At 40.2% G+C, this 19,575-nt stretch overlaps 1 protein-coding gene across 1 annotated transcript in view; it reads left to right on the top strand.

Moving 5' to 3' along the window:
• Positions 1 to 11,710, top strand: part of SEC63 (SEC63 homolog, protein translocation regulator) — a 54,106-nt gene extending 42,396 nt beyond the window's left edge. The window contains exons 14-21 of the mRNA XM_084201697.1: positions 849 to 931; positions 2,541 to 2,600; positions 2,832 to 2,990; positions 3,879 to 4,037; positions 4,851 to 4,952; positions 8,792 to 8,890; positions 9,736 to 9,840; positions 10,394 to 11,710. Of these exons, the coding sequence (XP_084057823.1) occupies positions 849 to 931; positions 2,541 to 2,600; positions 2,832 to 2,990; positions 3,879 to 4,037; positions 4,851 to 4,952; positions 8,792 to 8,890; positions 9,736 to 9,840; positions 10,394 to 10,537 (911 nt within the window). The 3' untranslated portion in view covers positions 10,538 to 11,710. The remainder of the gene's footprint in view (positions 1 to 848; positions 932 to 2,540; positions 2,601 to 2,831; positions 2,991 to 3,878; positions 4,038 to 4,850; positions 4,953 to 8,791; positions 8,891 to 9,735; positions 9,841 to 10,393) is intronic.
• Positions 11,711 to 19,575: the final 7,865 nt, after the last annotated feature.

The following is a 19,575-nucleotide window of genomic DNA, read 5'->3' as shown; positions in this document are numbered from 1 at the left end:
GCTTAAAATTCAATCTTGAAGTACCTCCCCATATTTTGACTAACATTTTCCTGCCTTTAGTCTTCATTTGTCACACAGCTGCACTCACGTGTGGTGTGAAGGATTAAACCATGCAGATGCTTTTCTGTTTAGCTCAGTATTGCCATTATATAAAATATATATCTAAGACAAGTGAGTAGTGAAACTGCTTTCACAGGGAGGGACTAGAGGGGAATAAATAAAATGTCTGCACTGGAATAAAGCTCTATTCCTCTCCTACCTGAGATGTTCTCCATTTTATAGGTTGGAGGTATAAACTCCTCAGTGGCTCCCCTGTGGGGTTTGGTCGATGTTTCAGTTAAACTAATCATTGCTGTTCTTTTATTTTCCTTTGCCTTCTCCTTAAAAAATAATTAAATGCATGATTGTTAATGTGGCATTGAAATGGAGTTGTTAATATTATGAAAGTCAGGAAAATGAAAATTATGATTCCCAGAACAAATATAACAGGGTCCCTCTGGTCATGTGTGATATTTCATGTTTCTGAAGTTTTATGCTTTAATATATAATGCACAATATTACAGGGTTATGGTTCCCACTGCAGCTATAACTTTGAATTTTCCAACTTTCACGCAATTAAAATTTCAGACTCATTGTTGCAGTTTTATAGGTTGCTGAATTAGCAGCTCTTGTTCTGATAGTCTATTTGAAGTTGTAAGAGACTTATTATTTAATAATACTTTGAGGGTTTTTTTGTTAAAAATTCTGGAATTTTAATACTTATGTTTAGAAGTAGCAGAAGCAATGTTTAATGGAGAAAAAAGCTTTAAGGAAGTCTAATAGATGTGTTGTTTTTCTTTTTGCACTAGTTTTGGATGATGAAGACAGCAACAACATCACAGTAGGTTCTCTTGTCACTGTTCTGGTCACACTAACAAGGCAGACCATGGCAGTAAGTATTAAGAATTCTTGTTCTTTCGTGGTAGCAGTGGGTATGCACTAGTAAAAAGGCATTTCTGGTTGTTTTGTAAACATAACTGTGAGGTTAAGATTGGAAATTGAGAACTTGTGCTCTTAATCCATCCTTATGGTCTTATTTCTGAATAAGAAAGTTTTCCTGGAATAAAATCAAAGTTCAGTCTGACCCATTGCAGTTGTCTAGGGAATGGTAAAAGAATACGACAAGTGATACTGCTCTGAGGTTTGTAAACAACAGGAAGAGAGACATTCAGAAACTTAGTTCTTGAACTAAAATGAAATATTCACTCAAGTCCTCAGGACAGTGTTTGATTTTGCTTTATGTGGGCTCATAATGTTACAAATCTCTTGGGTGTTTTAGAAAGAAACACAGTCCAGTGGAATGCAGAATATGTGTAACTTAATATAAAGGAGGTACACCAGTGTCACACAAAGTGTGGACTGCTGTGTAGGAAACAGTGTGGCATAACCAAAACAATACCATACCCTAGAGTTAAACTTCTGACCTGTGCTTATTTTCAAACTTAAAATGCATTAATGGCTTTCTTTGAACAAAAAGCTTTAATACACAGAACTTAAACAAGCTTTGACATGTCAAAGCCTACAATGTCAATTTTTGCATCTGTACTAATGACATAATTGTCTAAGTAAACAGAAGGTCTGAGTTGCACCTCTAAGTTACACAAGCCTGAGTATTGCAGGTGAGGTCTGAATATTGAAGGCAGTTCAGCAGAAAGTGTGTATATATGAGATCCATGTGCTCATGCTGTGGTAGCCAAGGGTGCAGAAGGTGGAAAGTAAAAGCAGTGTATCACTATGCTGGAATTGCAAAAAGGAAGTGGCAAAGGAAACTGAAAATTATGAGGATATTGAACTGTTCGTAGAAACTAAAATGTCTAACAGCATATAGAAGATTCATTTAAGATGTTTCCTGTGTGACCTCCACTAGGCAGTCTGGCATAGAAACACATGACTGTAAAACAAGAGCTAGCCTTTTGTATGATGCATGGTTTTTGTGGTGGTATTTCCTATTTGCCATCTTTATATACAACAGCTCCTTGTGACTATTTTGTTTGGGTGTTTTTTTTTAATGGCATATAGTATATTTTGAAGAAAGAAACCCCATTAAAAAATCCATTTACAGAGAGGTGTCTCAGTGTACAGTATACTAACATTGTATTGTGTCTTAACATTTCACATTTCTGGTTTGATTTGTTGTTCTGTGTCCCAGAGTAGCAGAGCAGCTGTTAAAGTTTTTAATGCTCTGACAACTGGAGCAGAATTAGCATTTTACTACTGCTTGCTTTTGTGATCTAGGATTTCTGTGCTTTATAAAACAAGTAGATTCTTTGGAGCAAGGTGACATGTTGCTAAATGATGGAAAAATCTGAGACCAAATGTTTGAACTGGTGTTTAATTTTGATCTGTTAATCCCCTGTTGTGTCTGTCACTGATAAAAGAATTTGCCATGAGTAAAATATTCAGACCTGATTAAGGTGATTTAGTTTAAGTTCAAATATGAAATAATAATTTGCTCTTGGTACAGAGAGGCATTAGTAGTTTTCACATTTTTCTCTAACCAGGAAGTGTTTGAAAAGGAGCAGTCTATATGTGCAGCAGAAGAGCAACCAGCAGAAGATGGGGTAAGTGAAGAGTGAATGTTCCTTTTGCTAATTAAAGAGAACTTTCTTTCAGATCTTGAATTGCTAATTGCTAATTGTGCACTTCTCAAGCATTTTTTCCAGAAATGCCTACTGAAGTGTCCTTTGAACTGTGCTTTGTAATTTTGGTTCTCAACTTAAAATGCTTAAAGTACAGTTGAATGACTGAAATGTTATGAACAGAATAAATATTTTAATACTGCTTTCCTGCAGCAAGGAGATGCCAGCAAAGCTAAGAGCAAAGGATGGCAACAAAAGAATAAAGGAACCAAGAAAGCTTCAAAATCAAAGAAAAAGAAGCCATTGAAAAAGAAACCTGTGCCACCTTCATTGCCACCACAGAAACAGCAGAAGCAAAAACAAGCTAATGGGGTAGCTCATAGATTCAATGATATTTATAATTTTATTCAGTTTATTGCTTGTAATCTGAGGGAGGGTTTTGTATCTCTCTTCCATTTCAGTTTATGCTTTTGTGAAGTGTGTCTTCTAAAATAGTATTTGTTTTCTCTATGTTTAACAGTTACTAGTGAAGTAATCAGGGAACCACCATGGTCATGTTTGCAGTGGCCACTGAAAGTTCTGCTCAGATATTTTAAAAATGTGGCTTCATAGTCTCTTCTTACTATTTGTTCTTGTTATGCTGCCTTCTTGGAGGTGAATTGTTCTGTAACTTCTACTTTTTCTTTCAAGATGAAAACTGAAATGAGACTGTGTTCTGGTAAATTAGGTAGCTTTAGTAACTTTATGCTCCCACTGCCTGTTGTTTTCTCCGTCTCTTGGTCTATCTTGTAGGTACTTTTTTAAGTTCTCTGTAATTTTCTTAAGACTTTATGAAATGCAGCCCTGGAGTCATAGAATGGTTTGGATTGAAAGATCATTTGGCTTAAAGAGCATTTAGTTCCAACCCATCTGCCATGGGCAGGGGTGCCACTTGCTAGATGAGTTTGCCCAGGGCCCCACCCAGTCTGGCCTCGAACACTTGCAGAGATGGGACATCCAGTCTGGGAATCAAATACTGTTTTTTCTTTTTCCTATTCCTGTTGGGAGAGCCATATGGAAAAGGAAAATGGCTTCTGTCCTCCTCTTAGTGAATGAGGTGGAAAGGATAAACGTTCAGATCTATGTAGACATAACTCCGTGACACAAGAAGTGCGTAGATTGTGCAGCCCAACCTTAAGGCAGGCGCTGTATTCTGTATACTACAGTAATGCAGACAAACTAAGTTAGAGGTGTTGGGTTTTTGTTTTTCTTTCCCATTAGGAAGTTGTTGTGAAGGAAGAGGAGGAGGAGGTCTCTGATAAAGGAAGTGAATCTGAAGAAGAAGAAACAAACAGGGACTCTCAAAGTGAAAAAGATGATGGAAGTGACAGAGACTCTGACAGAGAACAAGATGAGAAGCAAAACAAAGATGATGAAGCTGTAAGCCTTACTTTTTCTTGAAGGGTAATGTTGCCTCTGGGGTTGAGAGAAAATGCATTTTAATCCTCTAGCATCCCCTCAGGCTAGTCAACACTAGGATGAAGGAGTAATACTGGTTCTCCAGAGGTTTTCAGACCTCATTCTGGTATAAGAGCTTTGTCATTGCAAGTTTGTTCCAGAATGAGTAGTAGAGAGTCTTTTCAGCATTGCCAGAAAACTTAGAAATGACATGAGAAAAATGGCTAAACTTCAGTAGAAAAAATATTTCTTTCAGCTTAATTTGATTGCTATCTGCTGCAGATTTGTGACGTAAAGTCTCTTCTTTGAAATGTGTTCTTTACAGTCAGTGGCTGTTGCATGCTGCTAAGTGCATAGTAAGCATGCAGTAGTTGAACAAACTTGTACAGTTGCTTACTAAACGCTAGTAACTGTCAGATTATGTTTGAAACTGTAATAGTGTAACAGAGAGTGAAACATTGTGGTGGTAGATGATTTCTGCACCACAAGTCTTACAATAAAAGACTTGAGTGACAGCTGAATGACCTGTACAGCATGAGATTAGGCTTCTGATGGGAAAGGAATCATCAGACTTGTAATCAAGACTCCTATGGCTGAGGTAGAGTGTTTAGACGTAGTGTTGTAGAACTGAGTTTTGAAGAATGTATGCAGACCCCACAGATCTGCCTTTTCTCTTTATAATGTTTGGTATTGCACGAGAACTAGTCACATGTACCATTTTCATGGACCATTTTCTGTCCTTTTAATGCAAAAGATGGTTAGTGCACAGTAATTCTTTAACCTTATCTTTGGCAGGAGTGGCAAGAATTACAGCAAAGTATACAGAGAAAGGAGCGAGCCCTTCTTGAAACGAAGTCAAAGATAACACATCCTGTTTACAGTCTTTTTTTTCCTGAGGTCAGTAATAAAAAACATTACAGTTGTGAAACATGAAAATTAATAATATAAATTAATTGATCCATTTATATTTTTTACAGTAAATATTGGGCTTTTAAAAAAGCTTAATGCCTGGGGAAAAAGTAGTATTTATTTTATAAAGTCTTAACTTATGAAATTAAACTCTTTCAGATACTTTTCTAAAACCTTTTTCTTCATTATTCTTTCTACTCAGTTCGCAGAGACTTTCAAACCTGTATAAAACTTAAGGTTAAACATTTGGGTGTTTTTAACTCTACATCTGTCATGGGTTAGCCCTGGTGCAGTGCCAGTACACCCATGAAATATATTTTTCTCAAATGGCTGCTGTGAGATGTGACCATCTAACTGCAAGTGCCTGTGACTGGGAGACATCCTGAGCCCTCCTATGTTATGAGTAATCACAGGAGAGTTTGGGGGTCATTTGGATCAGCAGGTAGTTTTGATTTACTGGTTGACTTCAAGTCTCAATGAATCAATGCTGCACAGTGTGCAGCTATGGAAGATGGGGTTAGTTGGCAAAGCTCTCTCTTTTCACCACAGTGTAGTGTGGAAGTGGCAGAAGCCAACTGTGGAACAGTCTTTTCTATAGAGTTAAAAAGTACAAGTTCTACTGTGGATGAGTGTCAGAGGAAATTATATATTTGAGAGTGGTGACTCAGTATAGGCTGAGATGTGTTTACAGCAGCCTTTGGTGTTGGAAGTATTACCTGATATATCAGTTGTTACTTGGACTAGCAGCTGGCCACTCACTTGTCTGAGAAGCCCTTAACAGCAGTGGAATCTTGAAAAAGAGGAGATTTTTCCAAATGGAGGGTTTGTGTTCTGAGCAGGTAAGTTAGGTCCTTGGGGTGACCTGATTGGAACCAGGAGGGAGTAGTATTTGGCCACATTTTCTTTTTTGGCCAGTGGTTCAAGAAATGGCTAATAGCTCCTTTCCTTCTTTGCAGTCTGACTAAGGAACTAATCTAGAATCTCTTCTCTGTTGTTGTGCTATCTCCAATAAGGCAAATAAATTGTCTTTCTGAAGGCCTTAGCTGACATCTAGTTTTGTAATGGCTGAACTTGAAGCTGTATTTTCCTGACAATTGGGTACACTCCCATCTCTCAGTACTGCTTCCACCAGTATACCAGCATAGTGTAAAAAGGTGTGCTGGCATTCAGCTCTTCTGGCTGCCTTAGATCATGTCAAATGTGCTGCAGAGTCTTAATACCTCCTTGCTGTGAAGGCAGCTGGCTTTGGTTATCAGTTGAAGCTCACAGACAGTAAGTGCCATGCCCAGTCCCTCAGGGATGCTGAATATTTGTATTTCTCTTTTACTGAAGTGAGGGTCCTTTCAGAGACTTTGCTTATACTTACTCTGTATAGAGCTGCATAAGCTTCAGCTGTGTGTAACTGAGTTACATATGGGTTTTGTGATAAAAAACCTAAATACAGCTTGCTGCTGAAAAGAAATCTAGGGCTGATCTGAACTTAAAAGATAGGCACATATTCTCTCATGGTACTGCAGTTGTAAATTTTCCAACTTCACTGATTTCATGAAAGTTGAATGCAGCTGTACTTTGTGCTGTAGCTGCAGTGGGAGCAGGTTCAGACAGAGTTGATCTGCAACATCTGAAGAACAAAAACCATCATAGTCTCTGGTTTGTTTTTTTTTTTCTCATCTGTTATTTAGAGTATTATTTGTACTGTGGTCATGGCCAGTTCAGAGATAAAAAATCAGAGATAAAATGCTGTGTTCCAGATTTTAAAGGTGTTTGAGTAGTAGCTGAGCATAATAATACTTGTTCTCAGGAGGTAGCCTTAATGCTGTTTCATCCAAGTTTTGGGGCAGTTGATTACTCTGCCAGAGATGTGTCTTTAATCTATGCAGGTTCCTAAAGAATTATCTTCTGCTCCTGCATCCATGGGTCCAGAAACTGCACAGATTGTAGTTTTGACATTTTTTAGGTAGAAACTGGCCTTGGTGTTCCAATTTCATGAACATACTGGTTCCCTGGCATGCCAAACCTTGTACCCATCTGTTAAAGGGCATTTTGCCCACTTGCCTGTTAGTTTGCCAGATTCTCACAGGAATAAACTTTAAATTCCACCCAATAAGCAAGAGGAAAATCACAGTCCTGCACAGTTGTCCTTTCTGTAAAAAAGTGATGGCACTTTAGGGTCAGGAACACTCCTGTAATTTCCAAAAAATATAGAGTCCTTTGAACTTTACATCAACGGTTGTCATTTGCACTGGTATTTTTCCCCTACTTGTCTGTTATTTTTATTAGTTTTTGTGAAAAGCCATTTGATGGTTTTGATCTTTGTCTCTTTCCATCACTCTTAACGGCAAGGAATTTTTTTTTTTGAAGAACAATGTATAGTAAGTCAGCATAATGTTTTGGTAAAATCAAAAATAACATTGATACAACTGCAGGTCCTTTTTTGTTATGGTCACAGTCCTCATAGGCCCAAAATGGATTAGCCATTTCTGTAATGAATCTTGCTTCTGTAGCTCTTGTTCATCTGTACTATTTATACTGTTCATCTTTCTATTCCTAGAGGCCTCTTGGCTAGGAAATAAACACTTTGACTGCCTAAGAGTCTTCTTTGCTACAGCTGTCAAGAAGATTGACAATATATTTACTGTTGAAACTTGCAGATAAAATAACTTATGCCTTGTAATCACATGGGATGGTTTTTCCTAAAGAAAATCACTTGGAATAGTTGTAAGAAGGATTTAGAATTCTACACATTCTGGCATTAAATAGCATACGAATAGGTTTTTGTCCTGTTCTCTGTGCCTGTTCCAAGAACACGAGGGAACGCTGTGATGCTTCACTATGATGCTTTTGCTTTTATACACTTCAAAATGGGTATTTAACATGTTAATTTTACATTTCTCTGTTCTGGGACTCAGGAGTGCTAATCGGTGTTTTTAGTTGTTGGTGTGAGTGTCTTGCTGTTGTAAATGGCTGAATTTTTCAGGGAGGTTGTGATAGTTAGTATAACAATTAGTCACTTCAAAAGCAAAAAAGAGTTAATTTGGCTTTTGTATTTTTTCAACATGCATGATTTAAATCTCAGTTCACCAAACACTGGCTTCTGAGGTGTTAAAAAAAATCTAAAACTAGCGAACTTTTAACTACTCTGGTAGAGACAAAAATTCTTCAAATTCTACATATTAACAGCATTTGCTTCCCAAGTGTGGAATTCAGAAGTTGTCTGTATGTGATAGGGAGCAGTTATTGGGCATCCCTTACAAATATACATCAGTACCAATCAGTTGATTGGTACTGTCATTTCCTTGAAGTGAAATCTCAGTGTGTTCAAATGTCATTTCACTTTTTGGAGGGGGAAGCAGTGGGACAGAGCACCCTTGCCTGAAAAAAGACTTTTCTGCGAATAGTTCTTTCTGTTTTTACGCTTTCCTTGCGTTAAATGCTCAGCTTTTTATCCAGGTTGGATTTCTGTTGAAGGACCTAACGTTGTTTTATATTGCATGAGGTTGCTTGTTAATCCTCAGTGGACAGAATTCTTTGGGGTGGTTCCATGTCCCACATGGTAGCTGAAGTTGAATACATGGAATGAAGCCTTTGGAGACCAGCAGTTACTTGTCATAACCTGTTTGCTTTCAGTGTGCAGTGTACAGCATGTATTTTGTTCATGCACATCCAAGAGTTTAAAAAAGCCACCAGACACAAACTTCCCTTTCTGTCTGTATTACAAAGACCAGTGAATCCTAATTGACTGTTAAAAAGTGTAGGGGCATCTTGTTCTATGACTTCTATAATGCTGGTGGTTTTTTACTGTTGTTTTTTTTTCCCCTTTATGAAAGGAAAAACAAGAATGGTGGTGGCTGTATATTGCAGATCGGAAGGAGCAGATGTTAATATGTATGCCCTACCACGTTTGTACACTAAAAGATAAAGAAGAGGTAAAGTACTTGGAGAGTTTTCTTTCTCGGGTGTTACAAAACTCTGTTGAAGTGTCTCTGATATGCAAATACATGTAGATTTTAATTTTTTTAATACTTGTTTCTTAAAATGGAAAACAATTTTACTGTCTTGATAAAAAGAGAGAAGTGCCTTTTAACTATCAAAATTGATAGTGGAGGAAGAAAAAGTAGTTTAAGGCAACTTTGAAGTTTCTCCTGGAATATGTTTGGTTTATTTTTTTCTTGATATCAAAAGATTATGAAAAGCAGTACTCATACACAGTGAAATTCCTAAATTTATTCAAATTGTTAGAAATATTAAGTGTTCTCTTTCTGTACAGCAGAGACTGTGATAAATTAATTAGCTTTGGCTCCTATAAACTTTGCCAAACCTGTAACCTTTGGCAGTGTTCTTCGTGCCACTTTTCTGAAAAATGAGGACCTAATGTGTTTGTTCTTCCAAATTAGATGTTACATACAATTTCAAATAACAGCAGAGTTAAGATAAAACTTTCAGCAGACTAAATATTTTAACCTGTTTGAGTTTTTGAGGCTTAGCATACAGCAGGATGAAATTGTGTAGTTAATGTAGTTACTTGGCCTAATTCAGAAAAAAATCACTGATTGAGTGACTCAATGATTTTTCAGCTTTCATGGCAGGTATTGTGTTTGGGTATTGTTGCTCTTTTCTGCAGATATTTTATTACACAGAGATATTCAAAGCAGCGTCCCTAGTAAGAAACTACTGTCCCTAGTATTCATTGTTCATTGGAGGACTCAGGTACTTGTTTCAATGTGTCATTTGAAAGCAGTAAGAACTTTATTGTATGAAATTTCTTTTGTAGGTAGAGCTGAAGTTCCCAGCACCAGGCAAGCCTGGAAACTATCAGTACACAGTTTATTTAAGATCGGATTCATATATGGGATTGGACCAGATTAAACCATTGAAGGTGATGTTTGACTCTGCTATATACTTGTATTACATTGAAAGCTTCTTATGGTCATTAAAACACCAGAAGTCCTTTTAATAAGAATTCATCCTGTCCTAATTTTAAAACAAGTGGGAAGGACTGACTTAGAAATGGTTTCTGTCTAATGTACAGTGGTAGTTTTATGATGGATTAAATGGGACTGAAATTTGAGATGCTTTCCCATGCATGTGTGTTATAATTCTTGTTTTTCTAATGTTTATTCAGTTTCTGCAGTACAGTTGGCTGTGGCTTTTTTTACCTTGAGGTTTGCAATGCCATTTCCCTACCCTTCCTTGGTCCTAGATTCATTCAGTTAAAGGGAAAAATCTGGCATGCCTTATTTCTGGAAGCAGTTCTTGGTTTTGGTTTGGGGAGTGGGATGGGATTTGTTTTGTTATTTAGTTGGTGTTTTTAACTGTTCTTTTGTGGGTTGCTTGTTTGTTTTATGTGTGTGAATTTGTTTTCCCAAATTGCTGTTTATTGTCTGTAACCTTTTTTTCCCCCTCTCTTCTCTTTCCTTATCCAATTACAGCTGGAAGTTCACGAAGCAAAGCCAGTGCCAGAAAATCACCCACAATGGGATACAGCAATAGAAGGTGATGAGGACCAGGAAGACAGCGAGGGCTTTGAAGACAGTTTTGAGGAGGAAGAGGAAGAAGAGGAAGATGACGATTAAACATACTGTTGATTGACTACAATATCTGCACACAGTGCAAGCTCTTGGTCTGACTGTGGAACTTGTACAATTAACCAAGAAACACAGTACAGAAGCTTTGAGAAGGCTGAGTTTAAATTTTCTTTACCAATTAAGAGTGCATTATGTAACTTCTCAGTGGAGGTGAAACAAATCTGTTGCCATTGATACACCTTGGAATATGCTTATGGCTCATAGCCTTCAAAGTGCAGGATGGTGCATTTGTTCCAATTGAAAATAAAAGCTTTTTTATTATAAATGTCCAAAAGTGTGGGCTATGTATTGTCTGATCAGTTTAGGGTCCAATTTAAATAAAAGGTACTGTTAGCTAGGAGCAAACTTTCAATCAATTTTTCTGCATTAGGAATTTATTTTAGAAAATGTTTTGGTATATTTGACATTACAAATATCTGTTGATTGAAGCAACATTTGCTCAACTTTCAAACTTGATTGGTTCTGTGGTATTCATTAACTATTTTGCTGTGATACTGCTCACATCATTCATAGCTTTAAGAATCTGTTTTACTTAACTTGATCATAACAAATTGGCATCATATCCATTGCCACATTCCATATATTCCAGAGGGCTGCTTTTTTAGGACCGTTGCCTTTTTATGCCCGAGATTATAATGGAAATCATAAACTTTCTTGACTCTGCCATAGGATACTTATTAATGGCTTAAAACATTTTTAAGCCCTTATTTCATCAGATCAACAGGAGATCTGAGTCTTTTGATAAACAGAATGTCTGTAAGTAATTTTGGGACCACATGTTATGTAAGCTAGTGGCTTTTGTGTAATACCTTTATAAAAGGTACATGCTGAAAGCCGAAGTATATTCTTAATTCTCAATCTACCTGACACAGTCAGAAACATTTTAAGGGTAAAATACAACATGCAGAGAGGGCATGTTTTGTATCAGTTTTGAATTCCCATCAATAAACTGGACAATTTGATGGCTGTTTGCATTTGTAATGGTGTGCATCTTTGTCTGAGGTTGTTGGTTTGTTGTTTTGGTTTTTTTTTCCCTACCCTAGTCTTCTGCAAGGTTGTAAACAAGATAGTGATTCTGTTCCTACCCCTTTTAAAGAAAAAAAAGTCTAATTAGAGAATAAATTCAGGGAGGAGAGCATCAGTATATTCTGTGAGACTTAACAAAAGCCATGGGTGGATTCTTCCTTTTCTTCCTCTCAATAAAACAAATGAAATGTTGCATTTCTGTACTTCAGAAATACTTATGAGTGTTCTGCAAGTAGGAATAGATGTACTTCTGTTCCTGTGTATTGAACTATGAAAATAGAGTGCTGTAAAATGTGACAGATTCTCATGCAGGAAAATTTCCATCCTATAAAAATTGCCCAAAGTCAGAATAGGTGCACACTAATTTGCGACCTTGTTTATTAGAAAGGGTTGTCACTTTAAATGAAAATTTATATTGTTATAGTCTTTGTAATTACAATAGATGCAAATAAAATTTGGAGGTGTTCTAATGGGATTATGGTATTTTTCAAAGTACTTCTGAAGTGCACATTGTGCAGAAAAAACTTGTAAACCATAAGCAGTGTCAGATGTTCAAACTCAAGAATGAAGGCTGGGTTTAAATTAAATGGTTTGTACACTTGATGCCTTGTAACTCCAGTTCTAACTTGCAAAATACAGTAGAGAAATAGCAACACAAAAGCTCTAGTTGTAGTCCACAGGCTTTTGAGCCAAATACTGCACTAGTGAGAGAAAAGACAGAGTCTAATGACTCTTCCTCAAGCAAGTAGGAAGGGTGAATGCTAAGATGACTGAACAACTCCTAGTGAAAGTCTGCAGTTGTTAAAAGTAGGAGAGTGGTGAGTCAGGAGATAGAGTTGATAATAAGAGCATTCTGGATGGGTTGGCCTGCACTCTGACCTCTGATCCCTAAATTTTGCTGTTAACAGTCAAGGTATATAGATGTAAATGCTTTGGAATGATTTAAAAAAAACCCCCATGTATCTGTCTGAATACTGAACTGGTGTCTTCTTGAAGATTGAAGGTGACAGCTGGGATAACCCTTTAAGTCTACCAACTGGGGATAATTCTGTTGAGCCAATAAAGGCTAAATCTAATACTTCAAAAGTATGTCTCTTGTGTAGTCAAGGTAACTTAGTAAAAAATGTAAGGAGGAAAATTGTGGTGGTATTGGAAATCTGCATAATGTGAGAAAGGCATGCAGATGCTTTTTCTCATGGAAATACTAGCTACGTAGTTGGGCATGGTTTTACCACATCTCCCAAGAGAGATGCAGAAGGAGGCAAAGGAGGTATTGAAGACCTTCACACAATCAAAACCACCCAACTGCAGCTGCTCAACATTATTAAGTTGTTGGTCTTCTGTTGTGTGGTGTGTCCATTAATAACTATTTTTTATCAACAATATGAATTGTCATTCAAGCATTGATCACTTCCCTCCTGCATATCAGTTACCAGGATGGGTAAAACTACAGGAACAAGCAGCATTTTGCATTCACTGTTGAATATGCCTCACTTTTTGACAGCGTTTAGGAATCAATCTAGCCAATTTTCTATGTAAGTGTTCTGAAATTCTGGGCTAGTAACTGAACAACAACAAAAAAGTTCAGGAAATAAAATCTTCTTTCCTGCGGCACTCCTTGGGCAGTGGTGACTCAAGGATAACTGCGAAGCAGCTACTGTTCTTTAAGCGTGAACAGATTTGTTTCTGCCCTTTTGCTGTCATGCTGTTTTGTGTAGCCCCTTGTTCTAGGCCAGAGGAGGCAATTGTGCAGAGCCTGACTGTCCTCTCAGCCAGAGATGCTGCTGCAAATACCTTCAGGGCTTGTGGCACTTCAAGGGGTAAAAATGGGACTTGGCTGGGACAGGCAGGAGAGTGATGCAGTGCGACTGGCCCTGCTCCTCCTGCTCCATCTCAAAGATGTGTGCAGGCTGCCGTGACTGCAGTTAGTGCAGGGAGGCACCACCAGGAGCTGGATTTAGGCTGCTAAATGCTGCTTGTTGAAGTAGGTAAGTGTAGCTGAAAGGAAGAAATTATAAAAGTGATGTTTTCTCTGGGGTGTTTTGTGTAATATGATTTAAACTTCTGCCTCCCCCTCCCACCAAGCGTTGACAGTGCTCGATTAATATTAAATCAAGTAATTTAAGTACTGGCAAGTGTCTGTAAGTGGGAAAACCATTGAGCTGTGGGAAGAGAAGGTGCTTTTCTCAGGTAGCGGGCGCAGTTCCCGGCCGCGCTCAGCAGGGGGAGGCAGGGGCATGGATTTCTTAGGAAACCCTAGGAATTTCCCGGTGGATACACACTGTATTTGAGCTATAGGTTTAGTTTTGTGCTCCCCCTTTCTAGAGGGGAAGAGGGCGTAGATGGAAGTTTCTTTGATCAATTTTCTTTTCGAGAAAATACTGATTTCAATATGTTTTTCTGTGATTTGTTTCCCCCCAACCCCCTTGCTGACCATTTAAAGTCTGCTGAAGGTGACCCATTTTAATATTGGGATTAGTGTATTATTGAATTTATTTTAAAATTAAAACCTGAGGAAGGCAGAGCTTCCTTTCTTAGCGGTCATTGAGGTGTTAATGAGTCCATTTTGAGCTTTAAACATTGCTTTGTGTTTTTGTTCAAGTGTGTGCAGAAGATGATGGTTGTGAAGGTATCTGCGCTTCAGCGGTGTTTTAAGCTCTGCAGAGGGAGGTACATGAGGTGGTTCCACCATGGGGGTGCCCCTACATTGAAGAGCTGATTTATGGGGTACCTGGGGGGCCTTGTGGGCACCCACAGCACGCTGTGATTGCCTGAGTTTTAAATGATGTGCAGGGAAACTTGTAAAAATGCCCCTGGCAGCAGCATCTTTAAAACCTCTGCTCTTAGGTTTGTTGAGGGCTTGGCAGAGCACCCAAGTGCTGGATAAAAGCAGGTGCTTGTTTGGAATACAGAGAAGAGGGAACTGGGTGGCTTGTGTTCAGTATTGAACTCGAGCTGAGATATCAAATTTGTTCACAATACATCTATTGATATTCATGGTTGCACCTAATTTCTTTCATGGGATGATCTTTTGTTTTAACATACAGTTTGAGCCAGCAGACACTATTGAGTTGGTAGAAATAATTTTGTGCCAAAATTGTTTATATTTTTCATTCAGTTCAAGAACAGAACTATCACTGGTAATGAAACCTATTAATAAATCTAATTAGCACAATGGATTGTAACGCTAACAATAATATTTTAAAGCCAAATTGCATCCACTCTACCTAGAATTTGATTTCTAATGTGTGCTGAATCAGGAAGCACTGAATAATTTTCAACCTTTCACTGTGTGTAAGCCTTCCATATACATGCTCTAATCATTTACCAGGGAAGACATTACATTTACATTGTATGGGTGGAATTTAACAGCACAAAGGAAGCTGCATGGACCACCTTGAGCAACTGTTTGTAATTCATCCACCTTTACTTTAAAGTAAAGTGTAAGTAAGGTGTGAGTGCTTTGCTTTGTATGCAAGCAACATAGATAGATGCTTCATGGCATGGAAGCATTCAGGGGAGAGACCCTGGAAGAGATGCACATATTTTAGGTACCTCCTGCAGGGTAGTCCCTGAGCTGGAAGAGCTCCAATCCCTCTGGGGCATTCCTGGTCCCTCATGGGCCAGTGAGGATCAGCCAGGCATTGCTTTGGCTTTGCTGAGGTTAGTAGGTGCTCCAAAGTCCAGGCTGGTATGAGGCCACCTTTAACTTAAGGTAGCTGTGCTGCCTCTGCTGTGAAAGTCTGTCCTGGTTTTAAGGCATGGTTCTCCTTCACAGGAGTTGTTCATGTGTAGCCACAGACACAGCATCTTTTGTAACCCTTACACCCCGAACTCCATCAGCTCACTCTGTCCTCTCTGATGGAAACACACCCACACGTGAGCAGGGATCAGAGTGAGGCCATACTCACCAGTGTGCCAGGGTGATGCTTGCTGCAGCTGGGAAATGTGACAGCAGTGGCAGTGAGACTTTGCCTTCCACCTCCAAGCATCCAGACTGAGATGTCCAGGTTTTTTTGTGTGTCATGCTCCCATCGAGGGGAGACTTGCAGAGCAGGAGGTGTGACAGGCCAGTGGTGAATTGTGTACTGGGTGTTTTATTTTTTCCTTCCCAGCACACAACCCTCTCTCTGTGCCCAGATCACAGCTATGGAATTTGTTCTTCCTGATGTATGCACATGCAGTAAATTAAACTCAAATTGAATGACCAATTTCCTCACCACTGAAGCTCCATTAATTACTATGTGTAAATCACAGTGGCTGAGATTAGGTTATAATGGCTGTAAAATAGAGACAGACCATGACAGGGTGGTGAGATTTGGAGGCCCAGATGACAATCAGTTTGGCCCCTTGAAACGAGACAGCTTCTGCTTCATTTGCAGCCAGCTGTTTGTCCACCCATATGGCCCAGCTGTGCAGGTCTCCCTGGATCAATTGAGATTCCCGAGAGCCTGTTGCTCTCTTGGCCTCATGTACAGGGCAGAGGTGTCAGCCTCCCCTCACAAGGCAATTTCAGCACCCTCATTTGCATCCTTCACTCTCTCTAACATCCTGGGGCAGAAGGGGCTGCTCATACAGGTACTTCTTCCTGAAGTTATGAGGATTTACTCTTCACAGTTAACTTCCCCACATAAGGTTTTATCTTGGTTGTATCTTTTTATGATTCCCTCCTGATACAGATTTGTCAGATTTGTTAGGTGTATTTGATCTCTTTTTTTTTTTTTTTTTTACCTCCTTCATTCGATCGGGACTGAGGAGTTCATTCAAAAGATGCAAAGCTGCCCTTTTATATTTTGCATTCAAATTCATATTTAATTATAGTATGTACACTAAAAGTTACTGGTTTTTATGAAACGCTGAGATGACTATACAGGGGTTCTTCATTCTCCTTCTGTCCCACCTCTCAGCAAGCTTGTAAGGCTTGGAGGTGATCAGGCAGGACAGCTGGGGCTGGACCTCGCAGCGGGGTGCAAGTAGGCTGTGTCACCTGCTTGTCCCCCAGCCCATCCCCATCCTGAGAACCAGTCACAGGAGGAGTCAGACTCTTACAGATGAGTGGAGAACCTCTTCTCCCCAATGTTGTTCTTGCTTGGTAGCCTTGCAAGGATGGTGGTCCCCACCACGTGAAGGATTGTCTCTTGGAAAGGGGGTGTTGAGTGCTGGTGCAATGATGTTGTGTCCCTTGCAGTGACACTGGAGCTGGCTCTGCCAGGCACGCAGCAACAGGCAGGGTGCTGCATTGAGCACTGTGGGAGCAATGAGACCAGGAGAGAGAGGCATGGGTGGCAAGGTCAGGGGGATCACCTTTGTTATGAGCTCAGAGAAGCAGAAGGCTTAAAAGAGAAATAATTGGGATGAAAGCAGCTTAGTTTGTGCAGTCCATTGCCTCCTTGCAGCATCAATGCTGACATTATCCCTGCACAGTGTGCCTCTAACCTCTTCTTCCAAATCTGAAGGCTTGAGTGGTGCCTGTGGGATGTCACTGGGGTGTCAGTGCCCGGCAGCAGCAGTGGGTCAGCCCCAGCTGGCCGCACAGCCCCGGACAGCCCTGCCCAGCGCAGCGTCTGCCACGCTCGCTGCTAAAAGCCCATTAAAACAAAAAAATAGAGCAACAGTCTTCAAACCCCACTGTGTCTTAAAAGGGAAGTGTGGACCTCTTGGTCAGATGTGAGCCTGGGAGACTCGCAGGAGTGACAGCAATTAATCACCACACTGCTTTGAATCTTTATGTTAGTGCTCAGTGTTGAACATTACCACGGCACTGATGTGGAAGCTGACACCAGCCTTTGTAAGCCAGGTCTCATCCGTAGATGCGGGGTTGCAGGCTAGGCAATAATAAAATAGTTCAGCTTGTTAGACACAGGCAAGGCTTTTTGGTATGCACATCATGCCAGCCTCAAAAATGAAGTACGTGTCAAAATAGCAGAGGGAAAATAGGAGGAAAACCCTAAAATCAAGCCTTTTATTTGAACGATATCACTACTAAAATTGGATTAGTTTTATAACCACAATATAATTTCTGAAGTTTAGCATGCAAGCAATTAATCAGCCGGCTCAGAATACCACTGGGAAGTATGTTTTGGTTCTGGGTGGGGTTTTTTCCCCTTTTTTTCTGTTGGCAGCTATTCCACATCTGAAAAAAAGAAGCAGCCTTCTCTGGCGTACAGCAGAGGTCACTTGAGGAGCTCAAATCACCTTTGCCAGTTCAGCTATCTGCCCACCTGTGACAGGATCCAACAAGTCTCTGCAGAGGCATGTGTGGATGGAGGACAACAGAGTCTGGCCTGGGATTCTGAATGTCATATGATTTTGGGCTGATTTAGGACTAACCTACACTAAAGTACTTCCCCACCACCCAGTAAAGTCCAGATGCAGATTATCCTCCGAAGCTGAGTGCTGAAATTTTGGTTTATTTCTGATCTCTGCTAGTATTATTTTTTTGTTAAAGGAAGCTAGTGTATGGCTCAGAGATGGTGCCATTTTCCTTAGGAAGGCAAATATCTGTAGGCACCACAGCTGTCTGGGCAGCTGCACAGCTGCATTTCAGGACAGCCCTGCTGCCTGGCTCTACCCACAGGTGTCACAGGTGTCCTGTGCCTCTCCCCACCACCACTGACCTCCCGTGTGTTTATGCAGAGGGATCTCTGTATTCCCTCCTGGGGACAAGCAGATGTCCCCTGAGCAGAAAATGGCCTTTGTGACTGGTAGCAGAGGTGGTTCTCTGCCCTGTCCCATGCGCCCATCTGTCAGGTTTTTGGCAAGTGTAGCCCTGCATTTCTGTTCCTAAATCCACGCTCATCACTGATGTACCCTCTTCCACCCAGGCTCCCCTTCCCTCCCCCAGGAGCTGTGAAATTTGAGCCTTTGGTTCAAGAGGCTCGAAACTGTCCCAAGGTTCAGCTCCCGGGGAGGGTTTGCCCCTCCTCAGTTTCACAAGCAGATGCTGTGTGGGGAAGTTTCTCGACTGAGTTTGTATGCAAACAACATACAGCTCCTGGCTGCTGATGGCTATCCAACTCCCTGGCAAATTAAAATCTATAAACTATGCTGGCATATGTAATTTAAAAAATAGCTATGCTATAGTATGGCTATGCATGTGTATTGACTAAAAATAGCACTTGCCAAGAGAAAAACAGAGATAATTACAGTGAATTTGGATTGCAACTGATTTTATTTTTTTTTATTGAATTAGGAAAAGGAGTATGCAAACATAGCTTATATAGAGACATATATCTCTACTGCTCTTTTTGCTATGGAGGAAAAGAAAACCTACTGGACTTGGACATTTGATAAAATTTTGCTATATGAAATTGCTACTAATGTCTTTTTCTCTGATGAGCTTTGCTTGAAGGTGGCAGCTGAGCCCATCCTGCTAATGAGATGCTCCTCTGGCAGGAGGCAGGAGATGGCACCATCACACCTTGTCTTTCCTGTCTCTCTGGTGGGTGAGCAAGTGTTTAGTCTGGGGAGGAACAGCTTTCCCTGTGACATGGCTGGGCAGTGGCTGCTGTGGAGGATTCTGGTGGAAGCACAGTTTCCTCCTTGCAGGAGTCTTAATGACTGCTAAATGACAGACTTCTGGGACTGAATCCCTGGCTGGGAATGGGTTTCTTGGCCTTCAATCCCCTCAGGTGTGACATGCATTGCCCATTAAGATCTTTGACGTGATTTCTTTCAGAATATCTGCGCTAACTTCTCTCAGAAGTGTCTTTTTTTGGGGGATGGGGGGGAGGTGGGTGGGGAATAACATCTGCTTTCCTACTGCCACATCAGTTTTCCCTGACTAAAGGAAGGATGGAGGCTGGAGAGGATGTGTTCCTGCCCTAACCTGAGGGGAGAGAGCTCACACAAGGGTATGGCAGCTGCTGGGGAGGGAGAACACCCCTCTCCCCCACCTCCTCCTCTGAAGAGCAGCTTGCCATTTCTTCTCTTTTATCCACATCCATGCAGCAAGGGCATCCCAACATCTTGGGCTTTGCCTCTGTGAGGCAGGGCCAGGC

Source organism: Fringilla coelebs (genome assembly GCF_963513975.1).
Source record: "Fringilla coelebs genome assembly, chromosome: 3".
NCBI lineage: Eukaryota > Metazoa > Chordata > Aves > Passeriformes > Fringillidae > Fringilla > Fringilla coelebs.
This window is presented reverse-complemented; position numbering and strand designations above follow the sequence as displayed.